The 16,782-nt window shown below is 45.3% G+C and overlaps 1 protein-coding gene across 1 annotated transcript in view; it reads left to right on the top strand.

The window, feature by feature from the left end:
• Window positions 1-444: 444 nt before the first annotated feature.
• CLYBL (citramalyl-CoA lyase) overlaps window positions 445-16,782 on the top strand; it is a 453,107-nt gene continuing 436,769 nt past the window's right edge. The window contains 1 exon segment of the mRNA XM_040425256.1: window positions 445-518. Within this exon segment, the coding sequence (XP_040281190.1) occupies window positions 475-518 (44 nt within the window). The 5' untranslated portion in view covers window positions 445-474.

Raw genomic sequence — 16,782 nt, forward strand, 5'->3', positions numbered from 1 at the left:
TCTCAGAAAATACATTCCAGATACATTCCGGTTTCATTTGGACAACTCCTTTAGGGTTCTTTCACTTTCACACAGTTTAGTGGCAGTTTTCGGCACTTTTTTGCTTTAATTGTATTTTTTGGCTGCAAAAACCCCAGTTCTGTGTTAGCTGAAGCTAATGGCTGAGATCTCTTAATCTGCAGCGGCCGCCATGGTATTATGTCATACATGGCCAAGTCCTTGAGCTGCTGTTTGTTAGCAGGGGACCAGGCTGTCCATGGATTATAGAGGAGATGGGTCATAGTAGCCTGAGGATTACTTTTAGCACACAGTTCCTACTGTATCTACCATTAAAACACCGATTCTGCACTAAAACTGTGGGCCGTCTCCCATAGCAACCACTGCTTGCTAATTGCACAGCACATCCTGCTCCTGACACTACAACTCCCAGAATACTTTGCAGGCGCTTGCTCCCTCCCACAGTACTGGCGGAAGATGGCGCTGCTGCAGAGACTGGCGCTCCACTGCAAGGTGACCGGGTAAGTGAGAGCCATGAGCGGAAGTGACACACTGGTGTTATGTCCGCCTCGTCATAGGCGCCCTGTGTGTACAGCCGTGTACAGCTTGTGGCGGCTTCCTGTATGTGACTGAGCGCACATCTCCTGCCTGTCAGAGGAATAACTAACAGCCGCCGGAGGATCTGCCAACCCGAACCCTGGTCACTTTCTGCTGCCTGGGCATCTGCCAGCAGACTTGTCCCTATGACACTGGCTGACCTGTTACATGTGCCCTTGGCAGCTGAAGGCATCTGTGTTGGTCCCATGTAGTGTTGAGCGAACTTGTGTTTTAAGTTCTGCGTCCATAGTTCGGGTTATCGAAGAATCCCCGTTATGGATTCCGCTACCATGGACCATAACGGAATTTGCAATCCATAACGGGATTCTTCGATAACCCGAACTTTGGACGCCGAACTTAAAAAAACACGTTCGCTCAACACTAGTCCCATGTTCCTATGTGTCCTCATTGCTGAGAAAAGTTATGATTTATTACTTGCAAATGAGCTGCAATTATGAATATCCCAAGTAGTATAGGTACTCACGCCTTCCAAGCTAGTGGAGTCCTCTTTGATTGCAATGACTGTATTTTGCTGCGCATGCGCTGTATAGTAAATGGAGTTCTACTGGGATCTTTAGTTAAAGCGGCTTTACCCTACCTGACATTGATTAAACCGATACCTGTCTTATGTCTGTCGGTGGTATCGTGGCGGAGAAAAAGTTACTTTTTAAATTATGCAAATGAACTATTTTGAGCACCAGGAGGCGGGTTTATGCGGTTCCAGCAACGCCCCTGGTGCTCCATAATGACGCCCCTCTGCTTGTCATCAGGCCCCCCTGCCTTTAGATTTAGGCCTCTTTCACACAACTGTATGGCTTTTTCAGTGTTTTGTGGTCCGTTTTTCGCAGATCCGTCTTAACGGTTTTTGTTTTAGTTTCTGTTCCGTTTTCCCGTATGCCATATACAGTATACAGTAATTACATAGAAAAAATTGGGCTGGGCATAAAATTTTCAATAGATGGTTCTGCAAAAATAGAACGGATACAGATGCATTTCCATATGTGTTCCGTTTTTTTTGCGGACCCATTTACTTGAATGGAGCCACGGAACGTGATTTGCGGGCAATAATAGGACATGTTCTATCTTTCAACGAAAATACGGAAACGGAATGCATACAGAGTACATTCAGTTTTTTTTGCGGAACCATTGAAATTAATGGTACTGTATACGGAACACAAAAAACGGCCCGTAAACGGAGGGAAAAAAAACGGTTGTGTGAAAGAGGCCTTACAGAGCTAGACCACACTTGTGTCCAGAACGGCACGCGCGTGCTACATTCACTTGAATGGGGTCCGCTATCCGGCTGTTCCACAAAAAGATAGAACAAGATCTATGTTTTTACGGACTTCACGGAAGCACTCCGTAGTGCTTCCATGGGATTCCGCTCCGTGCTTCTGTTCTGGACTGCATCTCCGGATTTCCGTGATGCGGAATGCACATGGCCAGTCCCCCGTGTATTGTGGATCGCAATACGGCCACAGCGGGGCAATGGCCGTGTGAAAGAGGCCTAACTGTACTACTCGAGATATACCGAGCAAGCTACCAGCAAACTAAAATTGAGCATCTGTGCGACCATCTCGATTGTCATGTTCCCGATGCCCCCTCCATCAGCTGTGGGATGCACAGCAGTCAGTATGGCTCCAGATACCTGTGACCACCTACCTGGACCTCATGAAGTTACTACCAGCCCATCTAGCTGCTGTCCGTGCTGCACACGATGGTTACTCTGGATATTAGCTGGTGGTCATAATAATGTGACTCAACTGTGTATATCTCATGTATCACAATCTATATTTTATTTTTAAAGGGGTTTCTAGGATTTATATATTGATCTATCCTCAGAATAGGTCTTTAGTATCTGATGGGTGAGGGTCTGATTCCCCGTACCCCCACCAATCAGCTATTTAAAGAGGCTGCTGTGCCCCGGTGAGTGTTGCGACCTCTTCCTAGGCCAGTGACATCATATTCATGGGGTCATAATTTCTGGTTGCAGCTCAGTTCCATTCACAGCCACTACACAATAGACAGTGCTGTGCTTGGTTAGCTATGATAAGGCCGCTGCCTCTTCAAACGGCTGATTGGGGGGGGGGAGGGGTGCTTGGTGTTGGACCCACAACGATCACATACTGATGACTTAGGCCTATTGCACACGAACGTGTGCGCTCCGTGGCCGTATTGCGGACCGCATTTGCGGATTCTCAATCCACGGCCACCGTTTTGTGTGCATTCACTTCAATGGGTCCGCAAATCCGGAGATGTGGAATGGTGCGGAATGGAACCCTATGGGAGCACTACAGAGTGCTTCCGTGGGGTTTCGTCCCGTACTTCCGTTCCGCAAAAAGATAGAACTTGTCCTAACTTTTTGTGGAACAGCTGGATCGCGGATCCATTAAAGTGAATAGGTCCGCGATCCGCTGCGGCTGCCCCACGGACAGTGTTCATGCATTGCGGCCCGCGTTCGTGTGCATGAGGCCTTATGCTGAGGATTGGTCATCAATACTATAATCCCACAAAACCCCTTTAATATGTGTCAGTGTATATAGTGTTTTTAGGAGATTTCATGTACAGTAGCACTTGTTGTTCATACATATAGGTTCCACATTCCACCATTGTGATTTATAATGACACCTAGAGAGCTAGGCGGTATTCCACATTAGGTTCTCTTTCTTTTTCTTACTAATGGATAGGTCATCAGCATCTGACTGGCAGGATTCCAACACCCGGGACCCCCGCTGATCAGCAGCAGTGGCGGCATGTCCTTCACACTGCTTTCCCCAGGCCAGTGACATCACAACTATGTCACATGACCTGAGCGAAGCTCAGCCCCATTCACTTCAATGGGGCTGAGCTGCGCCAAGGCCACGTGACATAGTTGTGACATCACTAACCTGGGGGAAGCAGTGAAAAGGCCTTCTCAAACAGCTGATCGGTGGGGGTCCCGAGTGTCAGACCCCCACTGATCAGATGCTGATGACCTATCCAGAGGATAGATCATCAGTAAGAAAAAGGTAAAGAACCCCATTTAGTATTGTTTGCAGTAAAGTGGCACGTAGTATGGAATAGACAACTTATTGATGACTATCATACGTCCACAGCGGCCTGGCTCAGAATTGGTTAATGTTGGATTATACAGGTATAATTACTTGTGCCAGTTGTATCATATATTCCAGTTAGTGAAATGCTAAGCGACTGAAGCTTTTACGGTTCAGTCTAGACTTTTTTAGGTATATGTTGATCTACGTAAACGCATCACTATTAGGCCGAATGCACGCGGCCGAGAGCGGTCCGTGGTAACCCGGCCTGGATTCCTGCTGACAGCAGGAGCGCATGGCGTCATTGGTTGCTATGATGCCGTGCGCTTCATGCCGCCGCTGCACTATAGTAATATACTCGTATGATCTATACAAGTGTATTACTGTACAGCAGCGGTGGCATGAAGCGCACGGCGTCATAGCAACCAATGACGCCATGCGCTCCTGCTGTCAGCAGGAATCCAGGCCGGGTTACCACGGACCGCTCTCGGCCGCGTGCATTCGGCCTTAATGTTTCACTGACTTTCATACAGAACAATATCTGGATTTCATGTAACTGAGCTAGCCAGTTAGACCCACTGTCTTAGGGCTCGTGCACATGAACGTATATTCTTTCCGTGTCCGTTATGTTTTTTTAACGGAAGTTACCCCATGTGCATTCCGTTTTCTTATATTTCCATTCCGCAAAAAAATAGAACATGTCCTATTGTCCGCATTGCGGACAAGGATAGTACTGTTCTATCAGGGGCCAGCTGTCCCGTTCTGCAAAATACGGAATGCACACGGATGTCATCCGTATTTTTTGCGGATCCGTTTTTTGCGGACCTCAAAATACATACGGTCGTGTGCATGAGGCCTTTTACATAGAAAGAGACTGCAGAGGATAATAAGGTTGAAAAAACCTAGAAAATAACATGGATTTAATGTGGCGGCGCTATCAATGTACACATATAGCTAAGCTCGCCCAGCGTGGTGCCGATCCGCTGTAATCTCTCCAAATGCATCTACATGCGGTGGTGACTGGCGCGACTATTGGAAATAAGGTAATGGTGCAAGATTATGGTTTATAATGGAGGCTCGGAATTGTTCTGTACTACCTTCAATTTCTTGTCATAATTGTGTGACACTGGAGGTGAGGGAAATGGATAAGACTGTAAAGAGAAGATATTAGAGCAACGGCAAACATGTCCAGCTGTGAGGCAGTGGCCCATTCAATAGCGCTTCACTTTTATGAGCCGTCACCATTGCTAAGGTGGTTTTTTATTTAATTTTTAGCAATTTCTGACTTTTTTTTTTAGAAAATTGTTGAAATTGATTCTCCTGGAATCTCCTGTAATTTTTTTCCAGTTTATATGAAGGCATTTCTGTAGAATTACCGGTACTTTTCTTTATGTGTCTTTCATAAAATGATAATCACAATATTAAACCATAAGACTCTGTCCAGGACATTTTGGTTGATAAAATATACAGAGAAGGAGAACCGGAGCAGCTGCCTCCAGGCACCATTCAGGTCACTTTCCTTTTTCAAAATTGAGACCCAGATTTACTAAACCTAAAGGTGTCTTAAAGTGTAACTGCCATTTATATATATATATACTGCTCAAAAAAATAAAGGGAACACTTAAACAACACAATGTAACTCCAAGTCAATCACACTTCTGTGAAATCAAACTGTCCACTTAGGAAGCAACACTGAGTGACAATCAATTTCACATGCTGTTGTGCAAATGAGATAGACAACAGGTGGAAATTATAGGCAATTAGCAAGACACCCCCAATAAAGGAGTGGTTCTGCAGGTGGTAACCACAGACCACTTCTCAGTTCCTATGCTTCCTGGCTGATGTTTTGGTCACTTTTGAATGCTGGCGGTGCTTTCACTCTAGTGGTAGCATGAGACGGAGTCTACAACCCACACAAGTGGCTCAGGTAGTGCAGCTTATCCAGGATGGCACATCAATGCGAGCTGTGGCAAGAAGGTTTGCTGTGTCTGTCAGCGTAGTGTCCAGAGCATGGAGCCGCTACCAGGAGACAGGCCAGTACATCAGGAGACGTGGAGGAGGCCGTAGGAGGGCAACAACCCAGCAGCAGGACCGCTACCTCCGCCTTTGTGCAAGGAGGAACAGGAGGAGCACTGCCAGAGCCCTGCAAAATGACCTCCAGCAGGCCACAAATGTGCATGTGTCTGCTCAAACGGTCAGAAACAGACTCCATGAGGGCCCGACGTCCACAGATGGGGGTTGTGCTTACAGCCCAACACCGTGCAGGACGTTTGTCATTTGCCAGAAAACACCAAGATTGGCAAAATCGCCACTGACGCCCTGTGCTCTTCACAGATGAAAGCAGGTTCACACTGAGCACATGTGACAGAGTCTTGAGACGCCGTGGAGAACGTTCTGCTGCCTGCAACATCCTCCAGCATGACCGGTTTGGCATTGGGTCAGTAATGGTGTGGGGTGGCATTTCTTTGGAGGGCCGCACAGCCCTCCATGTGCTCGCCAGAGGTAGCCTGACTGCCATTAGGTACCGAGATGAGATCCTCAAACCCCTTGTGAGACCATATGCTGGTGCGGTTGGCCCTGGGTTCCTCCTAATGCAAGACAATGCTAGACCTCATGTGGCTGGAGTGTGTCAGCAGTTCCTGCAAGATGAAGGCATTGATGCTATGGACTGGCCCGCCCGTTCCCCAGACCTGAATCCAATTGAGCACATCTGGGACATCATGTCTCGCTCTATCCACCAACGTCACGTTGCACCACAGACTGTCCAGGAGTTGGCAGATGCTTTAGTCCAGGTCTGGGAGGAGATCCCTCAGGAGACCGTCCGCCACCTCATCAGGAGCATGCACAGGCGTTGTAGGGAGGTCATACAGGCACGTGGAGGCCACACACACTACTGAGCCTCCTTTTGACTTGTTTTAAGGACATTACATCAAAGTTGGTTGAGCCTGTAGTGTGTTTTTCCACTTTAATTTTGAGTGTGACTCCAAATCCAGACCTCCATGGGTTAAAAATTTGATTTCCAAATTTTTTTTTTTGTGTGATTTTGTTGTCAGCACATTCAACTATGTAAAGAACAAAGTATTTCAGAAGAATATTTAATTAATTCAGATCTAGGATGTGTTATTTTTGTGTTCCCTTTATTTTTTTGAGCAGTGTATATTTGTTCTTCTAGTGTGCAGGGGCAGTGATAAGAAACGCTTTTCTAATATACTTTAGATCTATTGAATTTGTACATTTTTACGTGAGGTCGCCCCTTTAGCAGCGCTCTCTAAATGAGTGTTGCTAAGGAATATCCATCTTCACTATGAAGGCGCTGGGCTCCCTGCTTCTGCACTAACTGTCCTTACACATTAAAGAGGTTATGCCATGATGTGCAGTAAAAATTGAAAATCAGACATCATATAGGACATGACAATAGCTTCCTAACAAAGCTAGAACCAGCCCTGTACCTCACAGGGATCCAGAGATCTCCACATTCACTGCTCCAATTGCTTTGCTAGATCATCTTCAGCCTAGCAGCTCTGGGGGGGGGGGGGGGGTGTCCTTTCTGCTGCAGCTCTCTCCCTGTAACTGCCACAGCTTCTAACAGAACATATGGCTTGTGACAATTGAAGATTTAACCCCTTAAGGACCAGACCATTTTTTGCAAATCTGACATGTCACTTTATGTGGTGATAACTTTAAAAAGCTTTTACTTATCCAGGCCATTCTGAAAATGTTTTCTCGTCACATATTGTACTTCATGACAGTGGTAAATTTGAGTAAAAAAAAATTCATTTTTATTTATGAAAAAAACGAAATTTACCAAACATTTAGAAAAATTTGCAAGTTCCTAAATTTTCAATTTCTCTACTTTTATAATGGATAGTAATACCTCCAAAAATAGTTATTACTTTACATTCCTCATATGTCTACTTCATGTTTGGATCATTTTGTGAATGTCATTTAATTTTTTTTATCAAATCTTTGAATTTTTTTCTGAATATTTCCAAAACCAACTTTTTAAGGACCAGTTCAGGTCTGATGTCACTTTGTGAGGCTTACATAATAGAAACCACCCAAAAAACGACACCCCTCAAGGTATTCAAAACTGATTTTGCTAACTTTTTTTTTAACCCTTTAGGTGTTCCACAATCATTCATGGAAGATGTAGATGAAATTTCAGAATTTCACTTTTTTGGCAGATTTTCCATTTTAACCCCTTAAGGACTCAGCCCTATTTCACCTTAAAGATGACCTTTCACCCGAATAAAGTATCTAAACTGACTATATAGACGTGTAGAGCAGCGCCCAGGGATCCCCCTGCACTTACTGTTATCCCCGGGGAACCTGCCGGCGTCTCTTTCTCCAATGCTGTAGCGCTGGCCAATCGCAGCGCTCAGCTCATAGCCAGGCTATGAGCTGAGCGCTGCGATTGGCCAGCGCTACAGCATAGAAGGAGACCGCGGCAGGTTCCCCTGGGTGGAGCCTAACTATGAACATACTGGAGGCTATAACCGGAGAACGGAGCGGCACCCGGGGATAACAGTAAGTGCAGGGGGATCCCTGGGCGCCGCTCTACACGTCTATATAGTCAGTTTAGATACTTTATTCGGGTGAAAGGTCTTCTTTAAGGACTTGGCCATTTTTTGCAAATCTGACCAGTGTCACTTTAAGTGCTGATAACTTTAAAACGCTTTGACTTATCCAGGCCATTCTGAGATTGTTTTTTCGTCACATATTGTACTTCATGACACTGGTAAAATGAAGTAAAAAAATTTCATTTTTATTTATAAAAAAATACCAAATTTACCAAACATTTAAAAAAAATTGCTAATTTCCAAGTTTCAATTTCTCTACTTCTATAATACATAGTAATACCTCCAAAAATAGTTATTACTTTACATTCCCCATATGTATACTACATGTTTGGATCATTTTGGGAATGATATTTTATTTTTTGGGGATGTTACAAGGCTTAGAAGTTTAGAAGCAAATCTTGTAGAAATTTTCAAAAACCCAATTTTTAGGGACCAGTTCAGGTCTGAAGTCACTTTGTGAGGCTTACATAAAGAAACCACCCAAAAATGACCCCATCTAAGAAACTACACCTCTCAAGGTATTCAAAACTGATTTTACAAACGTCGTTAACCCTTTAGGTGTTCCACAAGAATTAATGGAATATAGAGATACAATTTCAAAATGTCACTTTTTAGGCAGATTTTCCATTTTAATAATTTTTTTCCGATTACAAAGCAAGAGTTAACAGCCAAACCAAACTCAATATTTATGGCCCTGATTCTGTAGTTTACAGAAACACCCCATATGTGGTCGTAAACCACTGTACGGGCACACGGCAGGGCGCAGAATGAAAGGAATGCCATACGGTTTTTGGAAGGCAGGTTTTGCTGGACTGGTTTTTTTGACACCATGTCCCATTTGAAGCCCCCCTGACGCAACCCTAGAGTAGAAACTCCATAAAAGTGACCCCATCTAAGAAACTACACCCCTCAAGGTATTCAAAACAGATTTTACAAATGTCGTTAACCCTTTAGGTGTTCCACAAGAGTTATTGGCAAATGGAGATAAAATTTCAGAATTTAAATTTTTGGGCAAATTTTCCATTTTAATCCATTTTTCCCAGTAACAAAGCAAGGGTTAACAGCCAAACAAAACTCAATATTTATGGCCCTGATTCTGTAGTTTACAGAAACACCCCATATGTGGTCATAAACAGCTGTATAGGCACACGGCAGGGCGCAGAAGGAAAGGAATGCTTTACGGTTTTTGGAAGGCAGATTTTGCTGGACTGGTTTTTTTTACACCATGTCCCATTTGAAGCCCCCCCCTGATGCACCCCTAGAGTAGAAACTCCAAAAAAGTGGCCCCATTTTAGAAACTAGGGGATAGGGTGGCAGTATTGTTGGTACTAGTTTAGGGTACATATGATTTTTGGTTGCTCTATATTACACTTTTTGTGAGGCAAGATAACAAGAAATGGCTATTTTGGCACCGTTTTTATTTTTTGTTATTTACAACATTCATCTCAGGGCTCCAGATGGCGACCAAAATGGTCGCCAATGCAACTTAGAATTTACAAATCGCAGCTCTGCAGTTGAATACAGTGGCGGGCACAGGAGATGATAGTTCTTACGGCGATACCTAATATGTATACTTTTTAAATTTATTTAAGTTTTACACAATAACAGCATTTTTTAAACAAAAAAAAGTTTGTGTCTCCATATTCTGAGAACCATAGTTTTTTTTTTTCAAATCTTTTGGGCGATTGTCTTAGGTTCCCTTTTTCTGCGGTATGAGGTGACGGTTAGATTGGTACTCACAGGCTGTCACGGAAGGCATCGGGCTGCCTTCTCTGCCATCAGGTCCCCGTCACAGCAGCGTTGGGAACCGATGGCTGCTTCCTCCCTGCACGGATATTGCACATGTCGCGGTCAACGCTGACCACGGCACATCAAGGGTTAATGTGCCGGCTATTAGTGACTGCCGGACCCTTGCCGTTGATTGGGCAGGCGCAGCTCCTGCACCCACACGATCTCCGCGCCGTACATGTACGGCGCGGGTCCTTAAGCGGTTAAACTGAGCGCATTCGACCAGCTCAGTGAAAAGGAGAAAAAAATTTAGAGAGAACAAACAGCAGGAGGCGCTATACAGATACATTTTATTAAATAGCTCAGCTGCTATACAAAATTTTTAATTACATGCAATTACAGAAGTATTCAGATCCAGGTGCCGTTTAAAAAATTTTGAATATGTTTCTTGATACATCCCATTTAACCCCTTGACGACCTCTCATGTATATAAGTTGTCACTTCAAAGATGGCGCCCGCACAAACAGCAGAGGCCCAGGGCTAATGTCTACAATCAGCCATAAGGTCAGTCACATACATTTAACACCTCAGTTGCCGTGGTCAATTGTTACCACGGCATCTGAGCAGTTCAGATGCGGGCGCCGCACACTCTCGTGCCCATAACAGCGTTCGCCGGCTGAGATGGGGAAGCTGTAATATGTTGATGGCTCGGCGGCCTCAAGCAGGCTCCGATACCCGTTACTGGTTTATTGAATACAGGCTTGCAGGTGGCAGATCTGTATTGTAATACATTGAATGGTGTGTTCGGTGATGGATATATACCCATCCCTGAATACAATTGTCTGAAAGTAAAAAAAAAAATTATTTAACAAAAAGTGATCAAAAAGTCACACACACTTCAAAATGGAATCACTGAATAGTAGAGATCGCCCTGCAAAAATGAGTCCACAGCTCCGTACACGTAACTACAAAAAAGTTATAGGGGAACAGCATATGGCAACAAAAAAAGAAAAAACGAATTTGTTTTCAAGGTTTTAAATTCTTTTTTTTTTTTTTGTATTAAAACGCAAGAAAAACTATATAAATGTGATATCGCCGTAATTGTACTGACCCGGAGAATTAAAATAACAGGTCATTTTTATCGCATAGAGAACACCATAAAACTGTGGCGGAATAGCATTTTGTTTTTCTTGAATTGTACCCCAATTGGAATTTTTCTCCTGCTCCCTGCAGGATGCAATATTAATTGGTGCAATTAGAAAGTACAACTTGTCCCGCAAAAAAACAAGCCCTCATATGGCTATGTGAACAGAAAAATAAAAAAGTTATGGCTCTTGGAAGGCGGGAATGAAAAACAAAAATGGAAAATCGCAGGGACGTCTAAGGGTTAAGAGTAAAGGAAAATAAATGGCAGTTACACTTTAAGCTTAGAAAGAATGTCTAGACCTGCACCAGATTTATCACAGTGGCTCAAGCTGGATGATAAACCTGGTGCAAGGACAGACACTTTTCACTGACTCTAAACCAACTAATTGATTGGTCTACTTCAATTTTGGCACAAAATGATGCATCTTGGGCCCACCCCCTTTTTTCCAAAGCTCAGCAGTAGTGTTGATCGAGCACCAAAGTGCACCTCGGGATGCTTGGGTGCTCTACCGAACACCAGAGCACAATGGGAGAACCAGAGCATTAAACCAGGCTCTGAAGCACAGGAAAGGGTCACAAATTGATGGAAACACCACTGAAATGGTTCGGGAACAGCATGGGGAGGATGTCCGGGTGCATCTTGGACTCCCAGGTCGCTGCTGGGAACGATGTTGTCCGAGTAGTATGCCGCTTTTACAGTAGTACACCCTTTATTACACATAAAGGAGGGCATCATACATACCCTTGAAAATTATGATTGATGGCCTGCTGGTGACCCTCAAAAACATTAGGAGCAAGGGCCTGCTGATCTGACCATCTAAAACATTAGGGGCGAGGGCCTGCTGTTGATCTGACCATCTAAAACATTAGGGGCGAGGGCCTGCTGTTGATCTGACCATCTAAAACATTAGGGGCGAGGGCCTGCTGTTGATCTGACCATCTAAAACATTAGGGGCGAGGGCCTGCTGTTGATCTGACCATCTAAAACATTAGGGGCGAGGGCCTGCTGTTGATCTGACCATCTAAAACATTAGGGGCGAGGGCCTGCTGTTGATCTGACCATCTAAAACATTAGGGGCGAGGGCCTGCTGTTGATCTGACCATCTAAAACATTAGGGGCGAGGGCCTGCTGTTGATCTGACCATCTAAAACAGGCATGCTCAAGCTGCGGCTCAGCTGTTGCAAAACTACAACTTCCAGCATGCCCGAACAGCCTACAGCAGGGCATTGTGGGAGTTGTAGTTTTACAACAGCTGGGCCGCAGGTTGAGCATGCCTGATCTAAAACATTAGGGGTGAGGGTCTGCTGCTGAGCTGACCCTCTAAAACATTAGGGGCGAGTGTCTGCTGCTGATCCGACCATCTAAAATATTAGGGGCGAGGGCCTGCTGGTGACCCTCTAAAACATTAGGGGTGAGGGTCTGCTGCTGAGCTGACCCTCTAAATCATTAGGAGTGAGGGTCTGCTGCTGAGCTGACCCTCTAAAACATTAGGGGTGAGGGTCTGCTGCTGAGCTGACCCTCTAAAACATTAGGAGCGAGGACAGCCTAATAAGCATGTTGATATGATGGAGGAGGAGGACAAGAAAAGGAAGATTGAACCATATATCCTTTTTTGTGGTGGAAGGGGTACATGGGAATACAGTGTATTCAGTACATTATAAACAACACATTTAAAGTGCCTTTATGTTCAGCTGCTTTCCTCTGGTGGAGTAGAGAAGTCAGGGGCAATCCAGGCCTTGTATTTTGATTAACCTGTTAGCATTTTCAGTTGACAGGCGGATGCGCTTATCAGTTATTATGCCCCCAGCAGCACTAAATACCCGCTCTGACAAAACGCTGGTGGCGGGGCAGCCCAGCACCTCCAAGGCGTAGAGCGCCAGTTCGTGCCAAGTGTCCAGCTTGGCCACCCAATAGTTGTAAGGCACTGATTGAGGACGCTGACACGGTCTGCTACGTACTCCTTCACCATCTTCCAAAACTTTTCCCTCCTTGTGACTCTAGGCCGTGAATCACCGTGAGGGTGCTGGCAGGGTGTCATGAAACTGTCCCAGGCCTTGGAGAGTGTTGCCCTACCTCTGTTGGAACTGCCCAAGGAACTACGTACTCTGCCGCCAGCATTGTCAGCTGGAAATTTTTGGAGCAATTTTTCCACAAGGACCAACTGTTATTGCACCATTTTGCTAGTCCTCTCCACCACAGGAATGAGAAATGAGAAGTTCTCTTTGTAACGGGGGTCGAGAAGGGTGAACAACCAGTAATCGGTGTTGGCCAAAATGCGTATGACGCGAGGGTCACAGGAAAGGTAGCATAACATAAAGTCAGCCATGTGTGCCAGAGTCCCACAAGACTTCGCTGTCCTCATCAGGAAGATGACTCTCGACAGATGGAATAAAACTTCCATGGGTACTACCCTCTGTAGCGGAGACAACCGTCTCCTGCTCCTCCTCATCATCATCCAATTCACGCTGAGAAGACGAACTGAGGGTGGTCTGGCTATCGCCCTGTGTACGGTCTTCCCCGATTTCCACCTCCTCCACATGCAAAGCGTCCGCCTTCATTGTGAGCAGTGAGCGTTTCAGTAGACACAGAAGTGGGATGGTTACTCTGATAATAGCGGCATCGCTGCTCACCATCTGTGTTGATTCCTCAAAGTTGCGTAAAACCTCACAGAGGTCAGACATCCATGCCCACTCGTCGCTTGTGAAGAGTGGAAGCTGACTGGAAAGGCGACGACCATGTTGCAGCTGGTATTTCACTACTGCCGTCTGCGGCTCACAAAGCCTCGCTAACGTGGAATGTGGAGTTCCAGAGCGTGCTCACGTCGCACAACAGTCGGTGAGCTGGCAACTGCAAGCGCTGCTGCAACATTGCCAGACTGGCGGCAGCTGTAGATGACTTTCGGAAATGGTCACACACGCAGCGCACCTTCACCAGTAGCTCAGGCAAATTGGGGTAGGTTTTAAGAAACCGCTGAACCACTAAGTTGAACACGTGGGCTAGGCATGGTATGTGTGTGAGCTTGCCGAGCTCCAAAGCCTCCACCAAGTTACGGTCGTTATCAGACACAACCATGCCTGGTTGTAGGTTGAGTGGCGAGAGCCACAGCTCAGTCTGGTCCCTTATGCCCTGCCACAGCTCTGCTGTGGTGTGCTGTTTGTCACCTAAGCAAATTTGTTTCAGCACGGCCTGTTGCCGCTTCCCCGCTGCAGTGCTACACTGCTTCCAGCTATTTACTGATGGCCGACTGGTGCTGTAAGATGAGAATTCAGAGGTGGAAGTGGAGGAGGAGGAGAAGGGGGGGTTGCAGCCACTAATGTAGGTGGTGGCGGAAATCCTGATGGAAGTAGGGCCCGCAATCCTTGGCGTTGGTAGCACCCTTGCCATTCCAGGGTACGACTTGCTCCCGCCCTCCACAATGACGTTCACCCAGTGTGCCCCCAGGGAAATGTGGCGTCCCTGGCCAAAAGCACTTGTCCATGTGTCAGTCGTTAAGTGGACCTTCCCAATAACTGCGTTGGTCAGGGCACAGGTGATGTTACGGGACACATGCTGGTGTAAGGCGGGGACGGCACACCCGGGAAAAATAGTAGCGGTTGGGGACTGAGTAACGAGGGATGGCTGCCGCCATCAGGCTGCGGAAAGCCTCAGTGTCCACAAGCCTAAATGGCAACGTTTCCAGGGCCATGGAATTTGGAATGGTGCGCATTTGGTGCTATGGCCTGTGGGTGGGTGGCTGGGTATTTGCACTTTCGTTCAAAGCCCTGGGGGTATGGACATCTGTACGCTGCGCTGGGACACAGACAGGGGACAGGGGATTGGCCAGCACGTAACACAGTGGAAAAGGAGGCAGTGGTGTAACCCGCAGATGCTGATTGTGGACATAGGCATTCGGCCCACCTATTAGGTGCTTTGATGCCATGTGGCGGATCATGCTGGGGGTGGTAAGGTTGCTAGAGTTCACGCCCCTGCTCATTTTGGTACGGCACAGGTTGCAAATTACAATTCTTTTATCGTCTGCACTTTCATCAAAAAAGCGCCAGACCTACCCCTTGGCAAGGGAGATTGCTGCAAGGGGGTGCTCCGGGGAACAGTTGCGGGCCTGTTTGGTGTGGCCCGCCTTCTCCCTTGCCACCCCACTACCTCTTCCAGCCTGTTGCGGTGCTGCGGATCCCTCCCCATCTGTACTGCTGTCCTCGCTCGGCTTGCCACCTTCCCAGGTTGGGTCAGTGATTTCATCGTCCACCACCTCCTATTCCACTTCCTCACTCTGGTCATCCTTCTGACTTGTTGACCTAACAAGAACCTCACCTATTGACAACTGTGTTTCATCATCATCATTCACCTTGTGAAACTCTAATTGCTGTTCCCCACCGTCATCTTCTGACTGTGGATGCTCAAGAGTTTCCGCCCCATGTCAAGCGTATAAGAAAAAAGTGTAAAGACCTATGGCCCTGATTTATCAAAACTAAAAGGAAACTGGCTTAGTTGCCAATAACAACCAATCACATTCTAGCTTTCATTTTCCAAAGGAGCTCTGAAAAATGAAAGGTGGAATCTGATTAGTTGATATGGTTAACTAAGCCAGTTTTTGTTTGCACCAGTTTTGATAAATATCCCCCTATATGCGCCAAATTGCACCAATTTGCACCACTTTTTTTAGACAGATTTGTGGTGCAGACATATTAGTAAATCTGGGCCTGAGTCTTTAATATGATTGGATGGTATCTGCAAGTGCTCTAGTTTTTTGTTTTTTCAATTTTTTTTCATGTCTCTCATTTTATATTAAAAATGTGGGTCCTATTATGGTATTAGAACCTGGGCCACCAGAGGATCCTCTGCCAGTCCGACCCTGTGCTCTGTGCACGTTCCTTTCTTGGCTGTGGTAAATTATGAAGTACCAAACAAACAGATTGGGGGTTTTCTTAATTGTATTTATCAGTAAAGTTATCATCTGCCAATATTTGATTAGTAATATTACAAATGTATATATCTGTGCAGGCCTTTTTTTCCCACCAGGACTGGGAAGTATGGTGGAGGCATACTATTTTTTCATCTGGTAGAAATGTTCAGTGAGCTGCCTTGTTTACTCAGATTCTTTAGGGAATAAATGGTCTCAGCTCTTTAGTTTTATTAGATAAAATTTCCCTTTTTTCCTGAAAGTGATCTCTTAGGGAGGCTCCAGAGGGAAATGAAGCATAAAAAGGTAGCAGAATATAGAGTTAGTCTTCTAGACATTGCATTTTTAACAGTTCCTGCGTTTTATATTAGATATCATTTAGATTAAGGCCTTTTTTTGCAACCTAATTTACCTTCTACTGTATTCTGAGCTTGACACATCTGCACCTCATTTGTTTAAAGGACTTAATGAGAAACTTCAAACAGTTTACATGTCAATTACAAAGAAAGTAAGGTTTTTACAGTTCCAGTAATCTGCCCACATTGCAGATCACAACATGATTCCAGGTGGGCATAACTCAAGACAGATGACATTCCAGGGGCACAAAGAGCTGATATATTCTTAACATTAACAAGAATTCGGGTCATTTTTGGGGATATTTGTTACATATTATTTATGCAAATACTTTATTTGTGGCCTCTATTGTATATGTGGTTTTGTCTCTCTATTATGAGAATGTCATTGGAAAAGAAAATGTAGATTTTTAGATGTGTCGAAAAATATGAGAAGCTTTCAGTCTTTGGA

The sequence above is a fragment of the Bufo bufo genome, chromosome 3, assembly GCF_905171765.1.
Source record: "Bufo bufo chromosome 3, aBufBuf1.1, whole genome shotgun sequence".
Classification (NCBI taxonomy): domain Eukaryota; kingdom Metazoa; phylum Chordata; class Amphibia; order Anura; family Bufonidae; genus Bufo; species Bufo bufo.